This window comes from Mesitornis unicolor, unplaced genomic scaffold (assembly GCF_000695765.1).
Source record: "Mesitornis unicolor isolate BGI_N332 unplaced genomic scaffold, ASM69576v1 scaffold23475, whole genome shotgun sequence".
Taxonomy (NCBI): Eukaryota; Metazoa; Chordata; class Aves; order Mesitornithiformes; family Mesitornithidae; genus Mesitornis; species Mesitornis unicolor.
The window spans coordinates 35,721-51,839 of NW_010186503.1; the positions used below are offsets into that span (position 1 = coordinate 35,721).

The window sequence follows — 16,119 nt, forward strand, 5'->3', positions numbered from 1 at the left end:
CCTGCATTTTTAACTTATACTATGTTACATTTCAGTTAACACGTAGAAATTGCAGGAAAAACATACTAAATTGTCCAAGCAGCATTATTTATTTATATGTGGACTGCTTCAAGAGAACTGATTAAACATCCCCTGGAGTGTTTAACACATTGCTTTCCCTGCTTTGAGATGCAGTAACGTTTTAATATATCAAGCCAAACTATTTTACATGCAGCTTAGTCATACCTCTTAGAATAGTTCATGCTGAAAGATTAAAATATGTCAAGGGGAGAAAGTATGCTTGGATGTGAAATTCCAGGTTTTGAGGGGTTTGGCTTTTTACATCTCTGCAAGACAAATACTATTAGTGATTTTTCTCGTTCACTCTACTCTTATGCAAGTTGGTTGGTTGGTTTTTTTTAACTGACAAGCATGCTAATCATTTCTGTTCTTCACTTGTTTGGATGATAAAGCTTGTACTAACTTCTGAAGTTCATGTTTAAATCTAGTCTTACATGTTGAAACTGTCAAATTTGATTATAAGGTGTTTAAAAGGAATGTCGGGAACAGAACAGAGATGAATTCTAGGTAGCCAGGTGCCCACCCTCTACAGAGAGGCAGTGGAGGTAGGGCTCAGGAGCATGAACGTCATGGTGAAGATCAGGATTCTTCAGGTTTGATGCTGTTGCTCACATTTGGTGTGAAGTGGCTGTAAATAGTCGGTGTATCACAACAGATGACAAACTTGAGAGGTTTAATCGTGTGGGTTAGGTTCTAAAATGAAGCGAGCCCATCTCAGAGCGCTGCTGCTGGGAATCTGAAGCATCCTTATCTCCCCAGGGAAAGCAAAAACACTTCAGCGCAAGACTAAGCCACAGAAGAAGCGGGAAGAAAAGGATAGAAGAGGGAAAGGAAAGCAACAGGAGGATGAACTGAAGGATTCCTTGGCAGATGATGACAGTTCTTCCACCACAACCGAAACCTCCAACCCCGACACAGAACCACTTCTCAAAGAGGTATGGCACTGCTCGTAAAAGGAGGCTTCTGTGTGGCTGGTGGGTCACCTGCTGGAGCAGGAACACAGTCTTGTCCCCCATCCCACCCCAGCTTTCACATACTGTAACACCTAACAAAGGAAGGATGTTCATTAAAAACATCTTTCCCAATCCTTGCCCTCACTTCTCTATAAAATTTGTTCCTCTGCGAGCGTGAACGTGCTTGAACCGTGTAGGCTCAGGACTGGAAATGCCTGAGTAACTGCGGCTTGAATAAGCCACCAGTTGTCAGCAACATCATGGTCATTGTCTCTCTGCATGGTCCTGGCCTATTCTATTTGCAGAATAAAACATGGATGCTAATTTTAGTTTATAATTAAGGTGTATGCTAAAACGATGTGTTTCATCCATTACAGAGGGTCAGTTCACTGGTGGTAACTTGTCAGCAGGTAGTTAACTTCATTTCCTTTGACAATACCCCTGCTTTATTTTACTCATTTGGCTTATGTGCTCCTAGGTACTAAACTAAAGCTCTAACGGTTTTTATAGCGGCCAGGCTGTCATAAATATTTTGTCCTAAAGCATGTGCTAAGGAACCAAGCAAAGCAAAGGTAACCACAAAGAGAAGAAAACCAAGCCTTCATTTTGAATTTTGGCATTTCTCAAATTTGAGCCTTGGAAAAGGTAGGGTTTCTGGCTGGAGTAAAAAAGAAAAGAAGTCCATGTAATGCATTTTAAAAGTTACTGTTTAGTAAGTAGGTTTAGTACGTTTTCACTTGAAAGTCACCCTTGATTTTCCAGGATGGCTGTCAGTGTGCTTGCATTCAGAAAGTCCTAGAAGTGTGCTTAAAAAAGTAATAAATTGAATGATGAAGTTTCTCATGTTCTTTGCTTTGTTGAAGTCTGTTTACGCCCTGGACTGCGTACAACAAATGCAGTGCAGGTCTCAGTACAGGGGTAGCATCGTTTTAAGTAGAGTTGGAGGCTGTGGCCTGAGGATCTGAGTATTTGCAAACATCAGATCTGCTCGAAGCACATTAATTTGCTGGATATTTTGATTTCTGCTTCTCCAACTAGGAAGAAATAGATACCACATCTTATAAGTATGCTTGCTAAGTAGGAAAAAGATACTTTCTATGCTGCAAAAATGCCTGTGTATTCAAACTGCACCTTTTCCTCAGCCCTGTTTATACTGTGCATGTTGTGATGCAAGAGAGACTTGACTTTTCATGAATATGAACATGTTGTTGTAATGTTTCTACAGGAGCCTGAAAAACAAAAGGGAAAAGTTATAACAGAAAAACCTGAAAATGAAATAGTCCAAGTAAAACAGAAGAATAAAAAACTGCTCACAAGTATCAAGAAAGAAATCCCTGTAGATGTGAAAACCAGGTAAGCATAACAGAAGCTTTTTAGTAGAGAAGGCATCCTGCTTGAAGGGAAGACAGATTGATAAAAATCTGTGTATTTGACTGTTGTGCCTGCCAGTCTGGCCAGTGCCAACAGCAGATACCTTTAAGCAGCTTCCTCTTCCTTCCTGATATCAGGGAATATCTGAAGCTTGTAAATAATAAATTATTTAACGGGAATACAGTGCATAAATTGAGAACTAAACCCAGAGAAGAAAATCGGGTTAAGCAATGTTAAGCATTTTGTAACAGGCATCACATACACAAAACAGGGTTCATGTTTCTACAGGATCTTCTAGCAGCAGCACAGTAAGGCAGCGCTAACACGAGTGCCTTTAGTTGCCCTTGGTGAAGGTAGAGCCAAGCAATTTCCTTTTTTGTATCGCAGAGTAAGCTCAGAGTCCTGGATGTGTTATTAAAGGAGGCTGCTGCTGCTGCCAGACCCTTTCCCTTGCTGGCAGGTGGTTGGCTGCAGATGGTAGAAGGGGGGAAAATGAAGAATCTGGTCTTACTGTACCGAGTTCATTCTGAAACAGTACTCCGAGATTCTGACATCAGACCAGTATCCAAGTGCCACAAAAGTAAAGTTTACCAAACTGAGGCATGGTATAATGTCTGTTTTTTCCTCTGTTGGTGTCATTAATACTGGACTGACTGGGATTAGTAGTTGGTATAAATTAATTTTCTTCAAAATATTTCTGCAAACATTGCCCGGCAAAGCCTCTTCCTTATCTTATTTATTCTTACCGTTACCTGCTTTCCGCTATCGTCTAAATCGCAAGTTCATTACATGTGACAGTATTCAGGGCCACAATGAGAGCTGGTTTGGAGTTGTTCTGCAAGAAATAGGTAAAATAGTTTCTCCCTAAAGTTTGAGAGACATAATCAAATAGCTAGAGAAAAAGAGCAATATATAACCAGATTAATTGGGGGGGGGGGAGGTGTTTAGTTTTATGTCATTGATGAAAAGACGATCCCGTCTTTGCGTTCAGGGCAATAGCATATGAAGTAGTCAGAAGTGTGTGATCTAACGAGAGCGTGTGGTGGCAGAGTAGGAAAATGGCAGTTGCCGTCTCTTGTTGGCTCTGTATAATCAAGCAGGTTTTGTAATCCCGGAGCTGCAGGATGAAAGCCTCTCCTGGAAGCTGAGCAAGCCCTAATAAATCTGTGGAGCAGTGTGGGTAGAAGATGAGCCAGGGCTAGGAAGGGTGGGGTTGCATAGAGGAGAAATGCAAAACTCTGCTTATGAGCAGCTTTGAAGATGAGCACAAGTTTGACATAAGAAGCCACAGGAGACCAGTCTTTTGTAAGAGCGTATGGCATATATATAAAAAAATCCCCTCTTCAGCACTTCAGAGAGCTTAAAAATAAATGGATCTCTGTTTTCATTTAGTTCCTTGGAAATGTCTTATACTCCCCCGCTGGAAAACAAGCAGCGCAAAACCTTTCCATCCAAGATATCTCCACAGCACCTTTTGACGAATGGGTCTAAATCAAGAAACCTCCCCAAAATGAGAGGTAGTGTGAGGCTGTTTTTTATAAATACCTCGGGAGTTTTATTTGTTTGTTTGTAATCTCTCTTGAGTGCTTAATTCTGTCTGGTGTGCCAAGAAAGCTGGTCTGTTTCCTATCCACGGACTTGCTGTTCTTCTTTTAATAGGTCCAAGCAGTAAGTTAACAGAGAGCAGGCCATCAGTATTAGCCAAATTTCTCCCCAGTGGTTCTGGACAGGAGTTAGGAAACACCAGCAGCTCAGAAGGGGAAAAGGATTCTCCACCACCAGAGTGGGACTCGGTGCCTCTTCACAAAGCTGGCAGCTGTAAGTATTCACAGGAGGATGGCAGCATTAGTCTTCTGCACTGAATACCTGTTAGTAGGCTTGGTCTGGCTAAAGAGCTTCCCATCTCTTTTCCTCTGCATAGTTTTGCTCCCATTTTCTGCTGTAGGCCCCATATAGATAGCATCTGGTACGATGTGGGAGGTTTGAAAACCACATTGGCAGACCATAGGGCATTCCGCAGTTCTTCAGTGGTGAACAGGATTCAGAAGCTGATGGGGAAATTGAGGAAATGAGAATTACCACTCGAAAACAAAGTGTGTTTTCTAAAGCCAGATGGGCTTTTGCTCAATCAAGTCTGCTACAGCCAAAGTTGAAATTAATTACATGATTTGTCCTTGAGAGGAAACACTGAAAATGCCTTAATGCAGTGGTTAGCGTGGGGCACTGTTAAAAGCTTTTTGGTTGCATTGTGCAGTCCCTTGTGTGGTAACAGCATCACCCTTCTCTTGGTTAGATGCAAACAGTCATCCCTCTCCACAGCACTCACTTAGAAAGATGCTTTCTTCTGTACAAATCAGTTTCTCTCAGTGCTTTTATTGCAATACAATTTTTCTGAAAATAGGTAGTAAACCTGAATAATGGCAGGTGAACATAGAGGAGCTGCTGCTTCGATCACTGGGAACAGCCTTTGTCAGAATTCCTCAATTTGAACAGCAAGGATTGCAGAAGCTTGAGAAGCCTTTGCTTTCAAGTAAATGCTGCAAGAAAGTGTTTTATGTTTCTCTTTATAGCTACAGACAACCTCTACAAACTCTCGCTACAAACCCTCAACGCAGATGCTTTCCTGAAACAGCGACAGCCTTCGCCGACACCCGCCTCTCCATCTCCTCCTCCTCCTCCTCCCGCATCTTTAGCTTTTGGGCCACGGGGAGGCACTTACAGCAGCATCGTCAACAGCAGCTGCAGCAGGTGAGGCCAAATTGCACCTCCTACGACTGCCCAAGCATGGGATGCTTGTGGAACCCCTGCGCTTCCCTCTGCTCAGACCCATTTCCTCTTCCCGTGGAAACTGCTGCTTTGCAGATTTTACTGTGCATATCTTACCGTGCTATTTATAATTTTCTGAGGTTTCTTATGGCTTGGTAGATTGGAAAAATGTGCAATTACATGAACTGTTGAGTTGTTGTTAACATTTTCATGAATGCTTGCTTAAACTGCTGCTTTTTTAATCAAACTGCTGAAGTCCAAATCCTTACTCTTTTTTCCTCTCCTTTCAGTGAAACGAGAAGCAAGCAGCCCAGTGGTACCAAACACAAGCTGGCAAAGGCAGCTTCTCTTCCAGGCAGGAATGGCAACCCCACTTTTGCTGCTGTAGCTGCAGGTTATGACAAGAGCCCAGGTACTAGAACCAGTTTGGAGTTCTGAATATTTCCCAGATATTCTGTTATTTCGTTGTTGGGTTTTGGTGGTTTAAAAAAAAAAAACGCTTGTTTTATAAATACATTCTTGCAGGTGGCAGTGGTTTACCAAAGGTTTCTCCAAGCAAGACAGATGTTTCCAGCAATATCAGCGTATCCCACACAGTTGTTGACAGTGATGGCTCAGACAGGTAATTTTTATATTCTCTAGGCAAATACTTAAACCTCTAGAACAGAAGACTGTAAGCTGTTAAGGGCATTTTGAAGGTAGTGACAGAATTCATTCTGGTGGGTTTTGTTGGTTGGTTTTTTAACTGCATCTCTCACCTTGCCAGAAAATTGGCGAGTGACTCAGAAGTAGATGGAAGGGTGTTTGGGATGCAATGGGAACTTTCTTTCCCTCATTCTCAGTAACTCAACAATCCTGTGTTCCCCAGGCATCCAAACAGTGAAAAATCAGCTTGGCTCTTTCAGTGTTGAGAGTGTGAGCCAAGGTCACTTGAAGCAGTTACAAGCAGGGTATCTCGCTGTACAAGCAGCATCGTTCACTCCCAGTTTTAACACTGAGACCAGAACTGGGCTTTGCGTTAGGAGGAGGAGCAGAACAGAGCTGTGCTCAGTCCCATTTCCCAGGGCACACAGCCTCTTCTGGCATGTTTTGGCAGCGCACGTCTGTCTCAGTTGTAAAAAGCAATGAGGGTCTGGTAACGTTTCTGGAATAGGAGAGAGACTTGAATTCAAGTTTCAGTGCGCAAAGGAATTGCTTTTCTGAGCAGAGTTTGTGGGTGGGGTTTTGATTTGTTTTTGTAAATGTTTATCACTGGTTCCAGTTAACTCATCTGCAGTTTCAAGAAGCTTGCCCACAAGCCAGAGTCTGAGCATGTGTATCCTTTCTGAGTGGCTCTACATTTTATCTGCTTGTCAAAAAAACTGCACGATGGCTTGGACCTTATATGTGCTCTGAAAAACTGAGCAGAAGAGCTACTCAGGTTTATGTTGGAGCTCAGTCTACAGATTAAAGAGCATTCTATCTAGAGCAGTGTCTCACTCCAAAGTGGATCTATACATGGGAAAATGGTATTTTATTGTTAAAAATAATTTCCTAACTTTTGATAATCATTAAATATATGTATTATTATATATACCTGTGTATATATGAATGTACCCACACATACATTTGTAGATACATATTTATATATAGATCAGTAAGTCAGTATTGTCGGTGTTACTGTGTTAATTAATGAGCTGTTATTGCTTTCCCATTACTCCACAATATTTAGTTCGGGTTTGTGGAGTCCTATCAGCAACCCCAGCAGTCCCGACTTCACCCCTCTCAACTCATTCTCTGCATTTGGACACTCTTTTAACTTAACTGGAGGTGAGTTTTTGTTTTCAAATATTTTCCATATTCAAATACCAGTAAAGAAATTGTGTCTCCTTTCCACTGGTCTAAGTACAAACAGTGTTCCCATCCCTGCCTTCAAAAACAATGACTATGTAGGAAAGCGTCTTAGAAATTTGGTGGTGTATTCTCTGTTTCAGCCCAGAGAGAGTTAGTGGAAATGCTTAGTGTTTATCGGGCTGGAAATACTTGGTTTTGGAGTTTCTCAGTTTCGGTAAAATTTCTTGATACTGGTTTTTTCCATAGTCTTCCTCCCCTCCGTCCCTCCCCCTGAAGCTTTGCTGTAGGGCTCAGAAGTGTGCCACGGGGCCTGTGGTTTCCTGAGCACTTTACGCCTGTGTAAACCCATTGCTCTGAACAAGGCAATGGCCCATCCCTCGTGTTGCTTTCCTCTCGTGTTTTCCTCTAGCGCTCGTATAGCTGCATGACAAACTGGTGCATACTACAACCAGCAGTTAGTTCCTGTGTTTAAATATTTAGGTGAAGTTTTGGTGAGGGACTACTGAGATGATTACTTAGATTTGTATACAGTGTTTGGGGATACATGGTGCTTTTTAATATGTCTGCAAAAGATGATAAGCAAAGCAAACTCCTTTATGTGGCATTTGCAAAATGGGTTGTAGGTCTACTGAAAAAATTCTGTGCCTACTGAAAAACGCTGAGGGTCTGCAGTCAATAGCAGTTGCTGCTGTGGGGTTCTTTCATCTTCATTGGCAATGCCTGGCACCAGATGCTGAAGGGCAGCAGTAGGATGCCTGGGATCACTTCTGTGTGCGGGGACCAGGTGAACCACGAGCCCTCGTGCTGCCTTCCCAGTCTCGTAACAGATGGGGTCTGAGCTGGGGCATGGCCAGTGCCACCTCCTGTCCCTGGACAGGGAGTGCTGCAAGGCCAGGGCAGGGAGTGCTGGGATTACGAGAGGCTCTTTAAGCCAGGCCGCTTGCTCCACCTGCAGTTACCTTGCAAGGAGGAACTGCCAGGATTCTTAGTAGCTTCTGCCTGGTTCCTCGTCAGTTTGCTTTCTGGTAAATAATACCAGGAACCAAACAAATCCCATAGGCTGACACTGAATTATATGCAGTAAGTGTATAACTCTTTTCCCTGCTATAACCATGATTCTAACTTTGTAGCCACTGTCTGATGGAAGGACACATGAGGTGAGCTCGGTTCTTGCTCTGTAGCAGGACCTGCTAGAAAAATATGGGAGATAACTGTGAAGAGTATTAATCTGCTGTGGTTCTTGGAAAAAGAGGAAGAGTAATTTACACAGTTTTATTTCATTTTATTTTTTAGAGGTTTTTAGCAAACTTGGTTTAGCTCGATCAGCTTACGGGCAGGATGTTCAGAGAAACTGGAGTGAGTTCAATAATGTTCCATCATCCATCTGGGATCCTTCAGCTACGGATTCTGTACCCTCCTGGCCAACAAGCTCGAGTTCCCCAACTCATACAACTGCAGTAAGTATTCACTCCAAATACAGCGTTTTATTACTGTTGCCAACATGTTCTGTCCCTGCAATCTAACTTCACTTGGACGCTTTTTAAATTTGGATGAAAAAAAACAACTGAAGAATAAAGGAAAAGGGAAGCTGTACGTATTCCTCACTCTGTGCAGTTCAGTTGACGTGGCTGCTGGACAGGGAGTGATTAGTCTGCTCACTTGTGGATGATGCGTCCATGTAAACTGCTTCACATAAGAATACCTCTCACAGGAGCATCTTGTAGCACTCACAAAAGTGTGTTCCGTTCCCATGTGCCCTCAGGATTGTGGAAGGAGCCGTTCTGCTCCTGTGACATGGCTGGACGCTGCCTCTGTGGCTGCCAGTTTGCTGGACAGTTGCAAAGTAGCCAATGGGGTAACTTTCAGGCTTTGATTCTGCTTCCTGAATCCAGTGCTGCACCTACTTGTAAATTAACAAAAGGTCAAAAAAATTATCTAAAAGAATTCAAATGAGCTTAGAAAAGACACTGAAGGACTAAGCATATGGTGAAGCCTTTAAACTGACTACTAATTTTGATGGAGATGTTGAGTATAGCCAAAGAAGAAGAAAAATCAACTTTCACGCAGGTTGTAGCAGTGCTTTCTCATCCTCGTGCCTCTCTATCTGTCAGAATAAAACTTATACCACAACAGCTGTCTTCAGTGCCAGCTGAAATCATTCTTCATCTTGTCTTCTAAAAATGTTTTTGTAGTGAGTAAGAGGCAGTGTTTACTTCACCTGGTAGCAGTTCAGATGGAGTGGGGGAAGGTGGGGGCCAGGGCAAGCCGAAGAAGGTCACACAGCTTCTTATAGACTCACGCTCACTGATCTCACCCTCGTCATGTGGTTACAACTGGAGCTGTAACCTCGCTACAACTATGCAAGGAGAGATTTTTGCATTTTGGTCATGTGGAAGGCAGATTTCTCAGCATTTGACAGAAGAGGGGATTGAGGACAACCAGAACAGTCTAGTTCCTGTTTCCTGGGCACTTCTGAAAAATACCTCCAAGCGTGCTTCAGGAAGCATCGAGACAGAAGCCAGACATGCTATAGAAGAGCTGTCAGTCTCTCCTTTTAAATACTTTGATTTTGAGGGGGGGGGGAACACAAAACAACCAAACAACACGCAAAAAAACCACTTTAGGAGCTTAAGAAGCAGCCAACAGACTAAGTGATTTTTTTTTCCCAAGTGTTTATGGTGAGAACAGGCAAACCTGGCTATTCCTGCCACTCAACCTCCCCCTCTAACTGCTAGGTGAGAGAGCAGGTGGCAGACCAGGGCCTTGTCCTTTTCTCCTTTCTGGTACAAGAGCCAAAGCTAGCCTTGCAAACACAATTTGGCTTCTGTGTTATCCTGTTTTCTAGGAAGGTTTCTGGGGAGTTGATTTTCACCATTCTCCTTCCTTATTCCTCTTGCTCTCCCATTTTATGCATAACTCTGCTTCTGTACTAAATAGCATTTGACTTCTGGGTCCTGTCTCCCCTCAGGCCTTGCTGCATTGCTGGTACTTCTTTCCAAGTTTCTTTCTAACCACAGTCCCTTGCTCCTCTTTCCTTCATGTGCCTGCGTGTAGTTGTGTCCAATGGCCACTTTGTACCTCTTTTTGTACCTACTTTACTTTATCAGCAACTCCCTTTCTGTTGGGCTCTCCCAAATGCTTTTGGGATACGTAGGAATAGTTTCTGGCTCCTGCCCACAGGAGGAAACAGTAGACTTTCAGTGTGGTAGGGTTGGTGTCTGAGCAGCAGAGTGACTGTTTCCTGCTGTAGGCTTAGTAGTCTAATGCTCGTATAGCTTAAATGTAACTACAGGAATAAACTGTACCCCTAGTTTGGCTCAGCTTCTCGGTGATGTTGGAGAGTCCTTATGGCGTTGGCCTGGTTTACCCCTGAGTATGCTCAAAGCTCCTGTCCAACCCTCAGTATCAAACTGTTTGAGGACCCTTTGGTAATGTGTTAGTACCCAACCAATTTCAGGTATGATTACACTGAGCCTATCTTCATTTCAGAGGAGGAAACAAAACCTGAAATGAAGACATTTTCAGAGTTTACCTGATTTATTTTGCATCTTCAGATGCAGAGTACACTGATACTGGTTAACCTTTAGTGTGCACTGTCTGAGGGTTGAGATCTTGGGAAGGGATGCCCAATCTCCACCCAGTAAATCCAAACATGAGGATGTTTGTACCTTACAGCATGTACTCAATTCCACTGCCTTTTGGATGTATCAAGTTTACTGTATATTTGCAAATTGAATTTACAGCATATGTACACTAAATCTGTTGGCGCTGAGGTATGTAGTGCGTTAAGCCTACATGTAGCAGGTTCTGTGCTAATATTAGCATGAAAGCTACACGAACCTTTCTCATCTCCATCTTTGGCTGCTTCCGGGTGTCACTTTCCGCCATACCGTGGGTTAGATTCCTCTGCTTGCTGCTTGCTTCTGTTTGGGCTTTAATAAAACCTGGGCCTTGTTCATTTCTGCATGTGTTCTCCAGGCTTGCTGTACTTGTCCTAGGCATCCCAAATGCATCTGTGACATGTGTTGCAGCACATCTGCATCTGCACCTTGACCATTTGTCAGAGACTTCCAGATGTCTTGAGATAGGAGACTCACTGGAACTCCATGACAAATGGCCAGTCCTCCAGTCCCTTCTCCCTTCATCTGGAAAAATCCTGGATGGGGGAAAGAAGTATATACTGGAAATATATGTAGTGGGAGGTACAGTGGGGTTGAACACAGGTAGGTCCATCCAAAATGTACAACTGCTAACAGGTATGTCTGAATACTAGGAGGTAAGTGCAAACAGCCAAAAAAGGATCAAGGAATAGACTTCACTGCTACCTTCTATTACAACTTTTAATTTTGTTGGTTTTTTGAGACTTGAACCATGTTTATCCACCTCATTCTAAGTAGTTTAATTAAGCTTGAGCTTTTTGGCTCTTGTGTGTTAAAGCTTGAATGCCAGCAGTGCTTAAATTAGTAATGGTATGATGATGTATAAGCTCAAATGAAAACAGCGTAAAGCCTGTAACATAATTGCGTTCTGTAGCCCATTGAGTTACCAGACATGTTCAGGGACTGTTAGCAGTGTGGTTCCTCTGGGCAAGCTCTACTAAAGGGGGTTCAAAACTCCACGTTGCAGTGAAGGTAGAAGAGTCCCACAGCAGACTTGCTGCTGCTGCTGCGATACTTTTCGTTCGGGGGGGCTGTAAACAAGGTGAAAATAGAGGTTACCGAACTGCTACTTACCTGCTCTGTCTTCACTGCAGTCCATCCTTGGCAACCCAAGTGGCCTGTGGTCCACCACTCCGTTCAGCAGCTCCATCTGGTCAAGTAACCTCAACAGTGGCCTTCCCTTCACCACTCCAGCAAACGCGTTGTCAGGCATTGATCTCATGGGCAGTGAGAACTCCGCCGCTCCTCCTCCGCCTGCTGCTGCCACCGTTGCCAACCCTGCTGAAGACATGGGACAGACCTACAATCCTTGGAGAATTTGGAGCCCGACAATTGGAAGAAGAAGTTCAGATCCTTGGTCTAATTCACACTATCCTCACGAAAACTGAAGTGAAGCAAAAGGAAAGAACTCTTACCCGGGTCATGATACAATTCTGAATGCAAATTTTTGAAACGTCATTTTCAGGCTGTTGCTGGTCATTGCCTTTTTTTTTCCTTTTTTTTTTTGTTGTTGTTGTTGTTGTTTTTTTCCCCCTCCCTGCCAGTCATGCTTTCATCACTTGCTCCTTTTTAAAGTCTGTCCTGCACTATGGTAGTGTGAGATTGCGGATAAGCTTGAAACAGTCTGGGTCACAAATCCCAACTAGAGCTGAAGCCTGGAAATCTGAACAATTTCACTGGTTTCATATTTTACCATTTGCCACCTTTCTTTAGGAAACAATTTGAACTATAAAAACGGTCCTGGCATGCAATACTTTTATGAAAAGTACTGGTTTGGGTTTTTAAATTTTTTCCAGTATTATCCTCCAAGTTCTAATTTAAAATCAAAAGGCACTTTGTGCTAAAATGCAGAGTATTTTTTTAAAATAAGGCTGTCTTTGTTAACACAGGTTCTAAGAATGTAAAAAACAAACCAACCAACCAACCAACAAAACACCAACAAAACCAACACAAAACCTTAAGAGCAAAATGGGTGAATGTACAAGCATTCTGTTGAGACTGTAATACACTTTCTGTGCTGTTTGTACATTTGTAAACCTGAATGCATTTTTAAGTTGAACTGAAGTGCACACAGCCAAGACTTGTGGAAGAAACAAGATACCTTGTGCATTTCTTACGGATACAACTTTGGGTTGTACTTTAAAATAAATACTGCTTTTTTCAAGATATGCCTGCTGGTATTTTCTCAACTTCTGCGTGCACGAACCCACTTGGCGGTGGTGGCGGTCAGGCCAAAATCTGCTGTGCATCGGGCCTATGTTCACAGAAACTTCACTGCAGATGAAACCTGGCTCCTCAGCAGCGTGGGTCTGCAGGGGAGAATTAGAAAGCGGTTTTGGGGTTACACAGGGTTACCCACTTGAAAACTTGGTGGATAGCAAAATGCTGGGAAAATGTCTACGCTGTTTAAGTTTCTGAGTATCAGGCATGTTAGAAGCTGCTGCTGTTTATGCTATGCCCATTAACTTTGTAACACTGTTCTTGTACAGGTCTGAACAAGAAGTTTGCTATTTTTAGATATGATTTATCTGTCCCTTTAAGGTGCCTGTTTCCCTTCATTAACAGTAAGGCAAGTCCCCGTGACTACGTATATTCAACTGAGCTAAAGCAAGGTGAAAATGAACACTTCCACCGCAAGAAAGCGGTAACAGACCCTAGCAACATAAATTTACTGCTTAAAGTTTACAGCAGCAGATTTTTATCAGAATCCATCCTTTTAAAGCATAAGAACTCTATCTTGTAGGTAAAAATCTTTATGCTGCAAGGAATATTGTATGCAACAAGATACGATGGTTAAATACATGATTGAGACTTAGAGACCACTTTTTGAGCTCGCATTATGTAAACAAAATCCCTGCAGCTGTCAGATTGCTGTCTTGTTGCCACCAGCAGTAGCTTGAAGGTACAGATCTCTGAAATGAGAACTTGCTGGAACTCCATTGTTCTTAAAATGTGGGTATTTCTAGAACTATGCAAGGTCATGAAATGTTCAACTCGAATTTGTATGTAATTTCCTTCTGAGTAACTGGGCGAACAGGTCTCTTGCTGCGTGCAAAATACAGCATAAGCAGTTCAGCTACTGACAGGCCAGGGCCTGCTGCTCTTCGTGTGGAATTTGGGAAGGCAACCAGCAGTGACTTCAGGGTGAAAGGAGCTGCTTATGGCAATGTGCCCCCCCCCATCCTTTTTCCCAGCAGGTGTTTATGTGAGAATTGATTCCATGGAGGACAGAAGCAGAAACAGATTCTGAGACACCAATAGTCCTCGGTGGTTTAAGCAGTTGCGAGGACAGGAAAAAATTCTGCTTCAAAACCATTTCCCTTTGAACAAGACGAAGCAACACACAAGTAATTTAGACCGTTTTTCCCAAAACAAAAGTGAGCCATTCCCTTGTGTTAATGCAAATAATCTCCATCACCTTTAGAATATTCTCAGTTCTTGCTTTTGAAGAGTTTTTCTCTTGAACACCAATTAAACATTACTTAACTTCCAGAGGGGAGAAAACTTGAACTGTCGAGATCTTTGACACAGTTTTCAGCTTCATATCCTTCTCCCCAAATTTGTAACAAAAATGTCCTAGGCCTAAAGATTTTACAAGTATCCTACCTTCCTTCTCTCTACTTAAAGCCTGTTTTGGAGAGAACCTTCACTCTCTCCTGCCTAAAGCAAGCACAAGAGTAGCCTTAAAGAGTTGTAACTGTAATTGACAGTATTTAGGTGAAATAAAATCTGGGCAAAAGTTTGGAGCTTCTAAAGAAACCTCTGTGTATGGTAAGTACAGGTACAACACAGGTTTTGCTGCCTTCTCCCTGAGGTGTCTACTCGCCAGCTTTTATGGTGTAGTTGTTCTTTACATTCCCTGAAAATGCTTTTAAGATTGCTGAAAACAGGAGGGGTGAAATGTGATAAGCCAGAAGCATCCACAGACATCACAAAATAGAGGAGAGATCTCTTATGATGAAGTAAAAAAAAAAAACCAACAAAAAAACACCCCAAAAAAGCCACACAGAAGAAAATGAGGTTTTAGCAAAACACTCTGAAGTCTTACATAAAAATCTAGACACGGCTGAAAATCTTGCGGCCTGCTGGCAGGACAACTTAATATAAAAGAGGAACAGGGAGAAAAGTAAAGTCAAAAGCACGGAAGCAAGGGTAGACTGTTTTCAACAGCAGAAAGAATATGGCCAAAGCTCAGGCTATGAGGGAAGTTTCATCTCGCGTAAAAAGACCAGAGGAAAAAACAGCTTAAGGCACTCAGAAGCCGGACTGTCCTGGAAACCAGGGAGCTCCCAGCTCTTCTGATAATTTCAAATATTTCTTCAGAATAGCATCAGGGCCAAGCTACCATGAGTCAGCACTTCCCTTCCAGACCTGGAAGCTACTGGGAATACAAAGTTCCCAGCCAAGAAAAGAAATAATTACCGTTAATTTTGGTAATTATTTTGGTGCTTTGCATGGCCATGTCTATTCTGCCAGCTCTAACCAAGAGACTTTAGACACATGAAAGTTTCTGGCCTGTTCTAAAACCAGAAAGTCTGAAGTAGGTACGTAAGTGTGGCTATATACTGCACTACCAGCTTAACTAGCATGAGTTTATTTCAAAACTGCTCTTGAAAGGCACTGGAAATGTTGTTAAAGACTATATCAGAACAGGATATAAAGTTCTGGTCACAGCACTGTTGGTGTTTATTCACAGCCAAGACTCTTTGAAGGAGCCAAGGTACCACACCAAGCAGGACTGGGCCCAGCCCTGGCTATGGTGCTGTCAGCAGCAGCACATCCTGCGGCTTGACCGCTGCCCTGCGAGAAAAACACCAAACTGGGGAAAATGCCAGGCCAGCACAGGATGCAGAATGGGAGCAAACAGCAGCTTCTCAACGCTGGAGCATTGTGGCCAAAGTGTACTGAAGCCACCCACTGGTCTCTGGCTGACCATGAACTGTGCCTGACCCCATTGGAGGTAAAGATTAAGAGCGCACAAGTGTTTTACCCTCATGGGGAAAGCAGCTATCTTTCACTGAAACGATTTCACCCGGAGGGATGTGTTGCACTAAATACAGCTTTGACTGCGCCTTGTCTGTTTTCCCAACCTGTAATTATGAGCAATTCTGAGCTTTGGTGTTTCGGCCTCAAGAAACAATGACGACTTCAGCTCTCGATGAGTCAGTTCGTTAGAAGGGAGCCACGCACCGGGACTGGAAAGAACCCAGCTTCTGCTGTGTGCTGGCTGCAACTATTGGTCACCTCATTTTAAACAGGTTCTGCTTCAAAACTGAGTCTTTTGCCCAGTGTGTGGTTTCATCTAACGCGGCTAAAGGATGGAGTTTATGTTCAACCAGTGCTTTACTCACATCAATATTAAAGCAGTCATCAGGATAACAGAATCAGCACAGTCTTCAGCAGTCTTCTGAACACAACTGCTAATCATACTACTACTAGGATGTTATGGAGATGCTGAGGGAGCATGACTTTATATA

At 42.9% G+C, this 16,119-nt stretch overlaps 1 protein-coding gene across 1 annotated transcript in view; it reads left to right on the forward strand.

Annotated features, from left to right (window-relative positions):
• The window catches only part of TMEM131 (transmembrane protein 131), a 47,447-nt gene extending 35,310 nt beyond the window's left edge, over positions 1-12,137 (forward strand). Inside the window, exons 26-35 of the mRNA XM_010185180.1 lie at positions 820-995; positions 2,239-2,366; positions 3,777-3,901; positions 4,044-4,202; positions 4,955-5,132; positions 5,441-5,562; positions 5,676-5,772; positions 6,862-6,959; positions 8,277-8,440; positions 11,737-12,137. Coding sequence (XP_010183482.1) covers positions 820-995; positions 2,239-2,366; positions 3,777-3,901; positions 4,044-4,202; positions 4,955-5,132; positions 5,441-5,562; positions 5,676-5,772; positions 6,862-6,959; positions 8,277-8,440; positions 11,737-12,030 — 1,541 coding nt within the window. The 3' untranslated portion in view covers positions 12,031-12,137. The remainder of the gene's footprint in view (positions 1-819; positions 996-2,238; positions 2,367-3,776; positions 3,902-4,043; positions 4,203-4,954; positions 5,133-5,440; positions 5,563-5,675; positions 5,773-6,861; positions 6,960-8,276; positions 8,441-11,736) is intronic.
• The last annotated feature ends 3,982 nt before the right edge of the window (positions 12,138-16,119 follow it).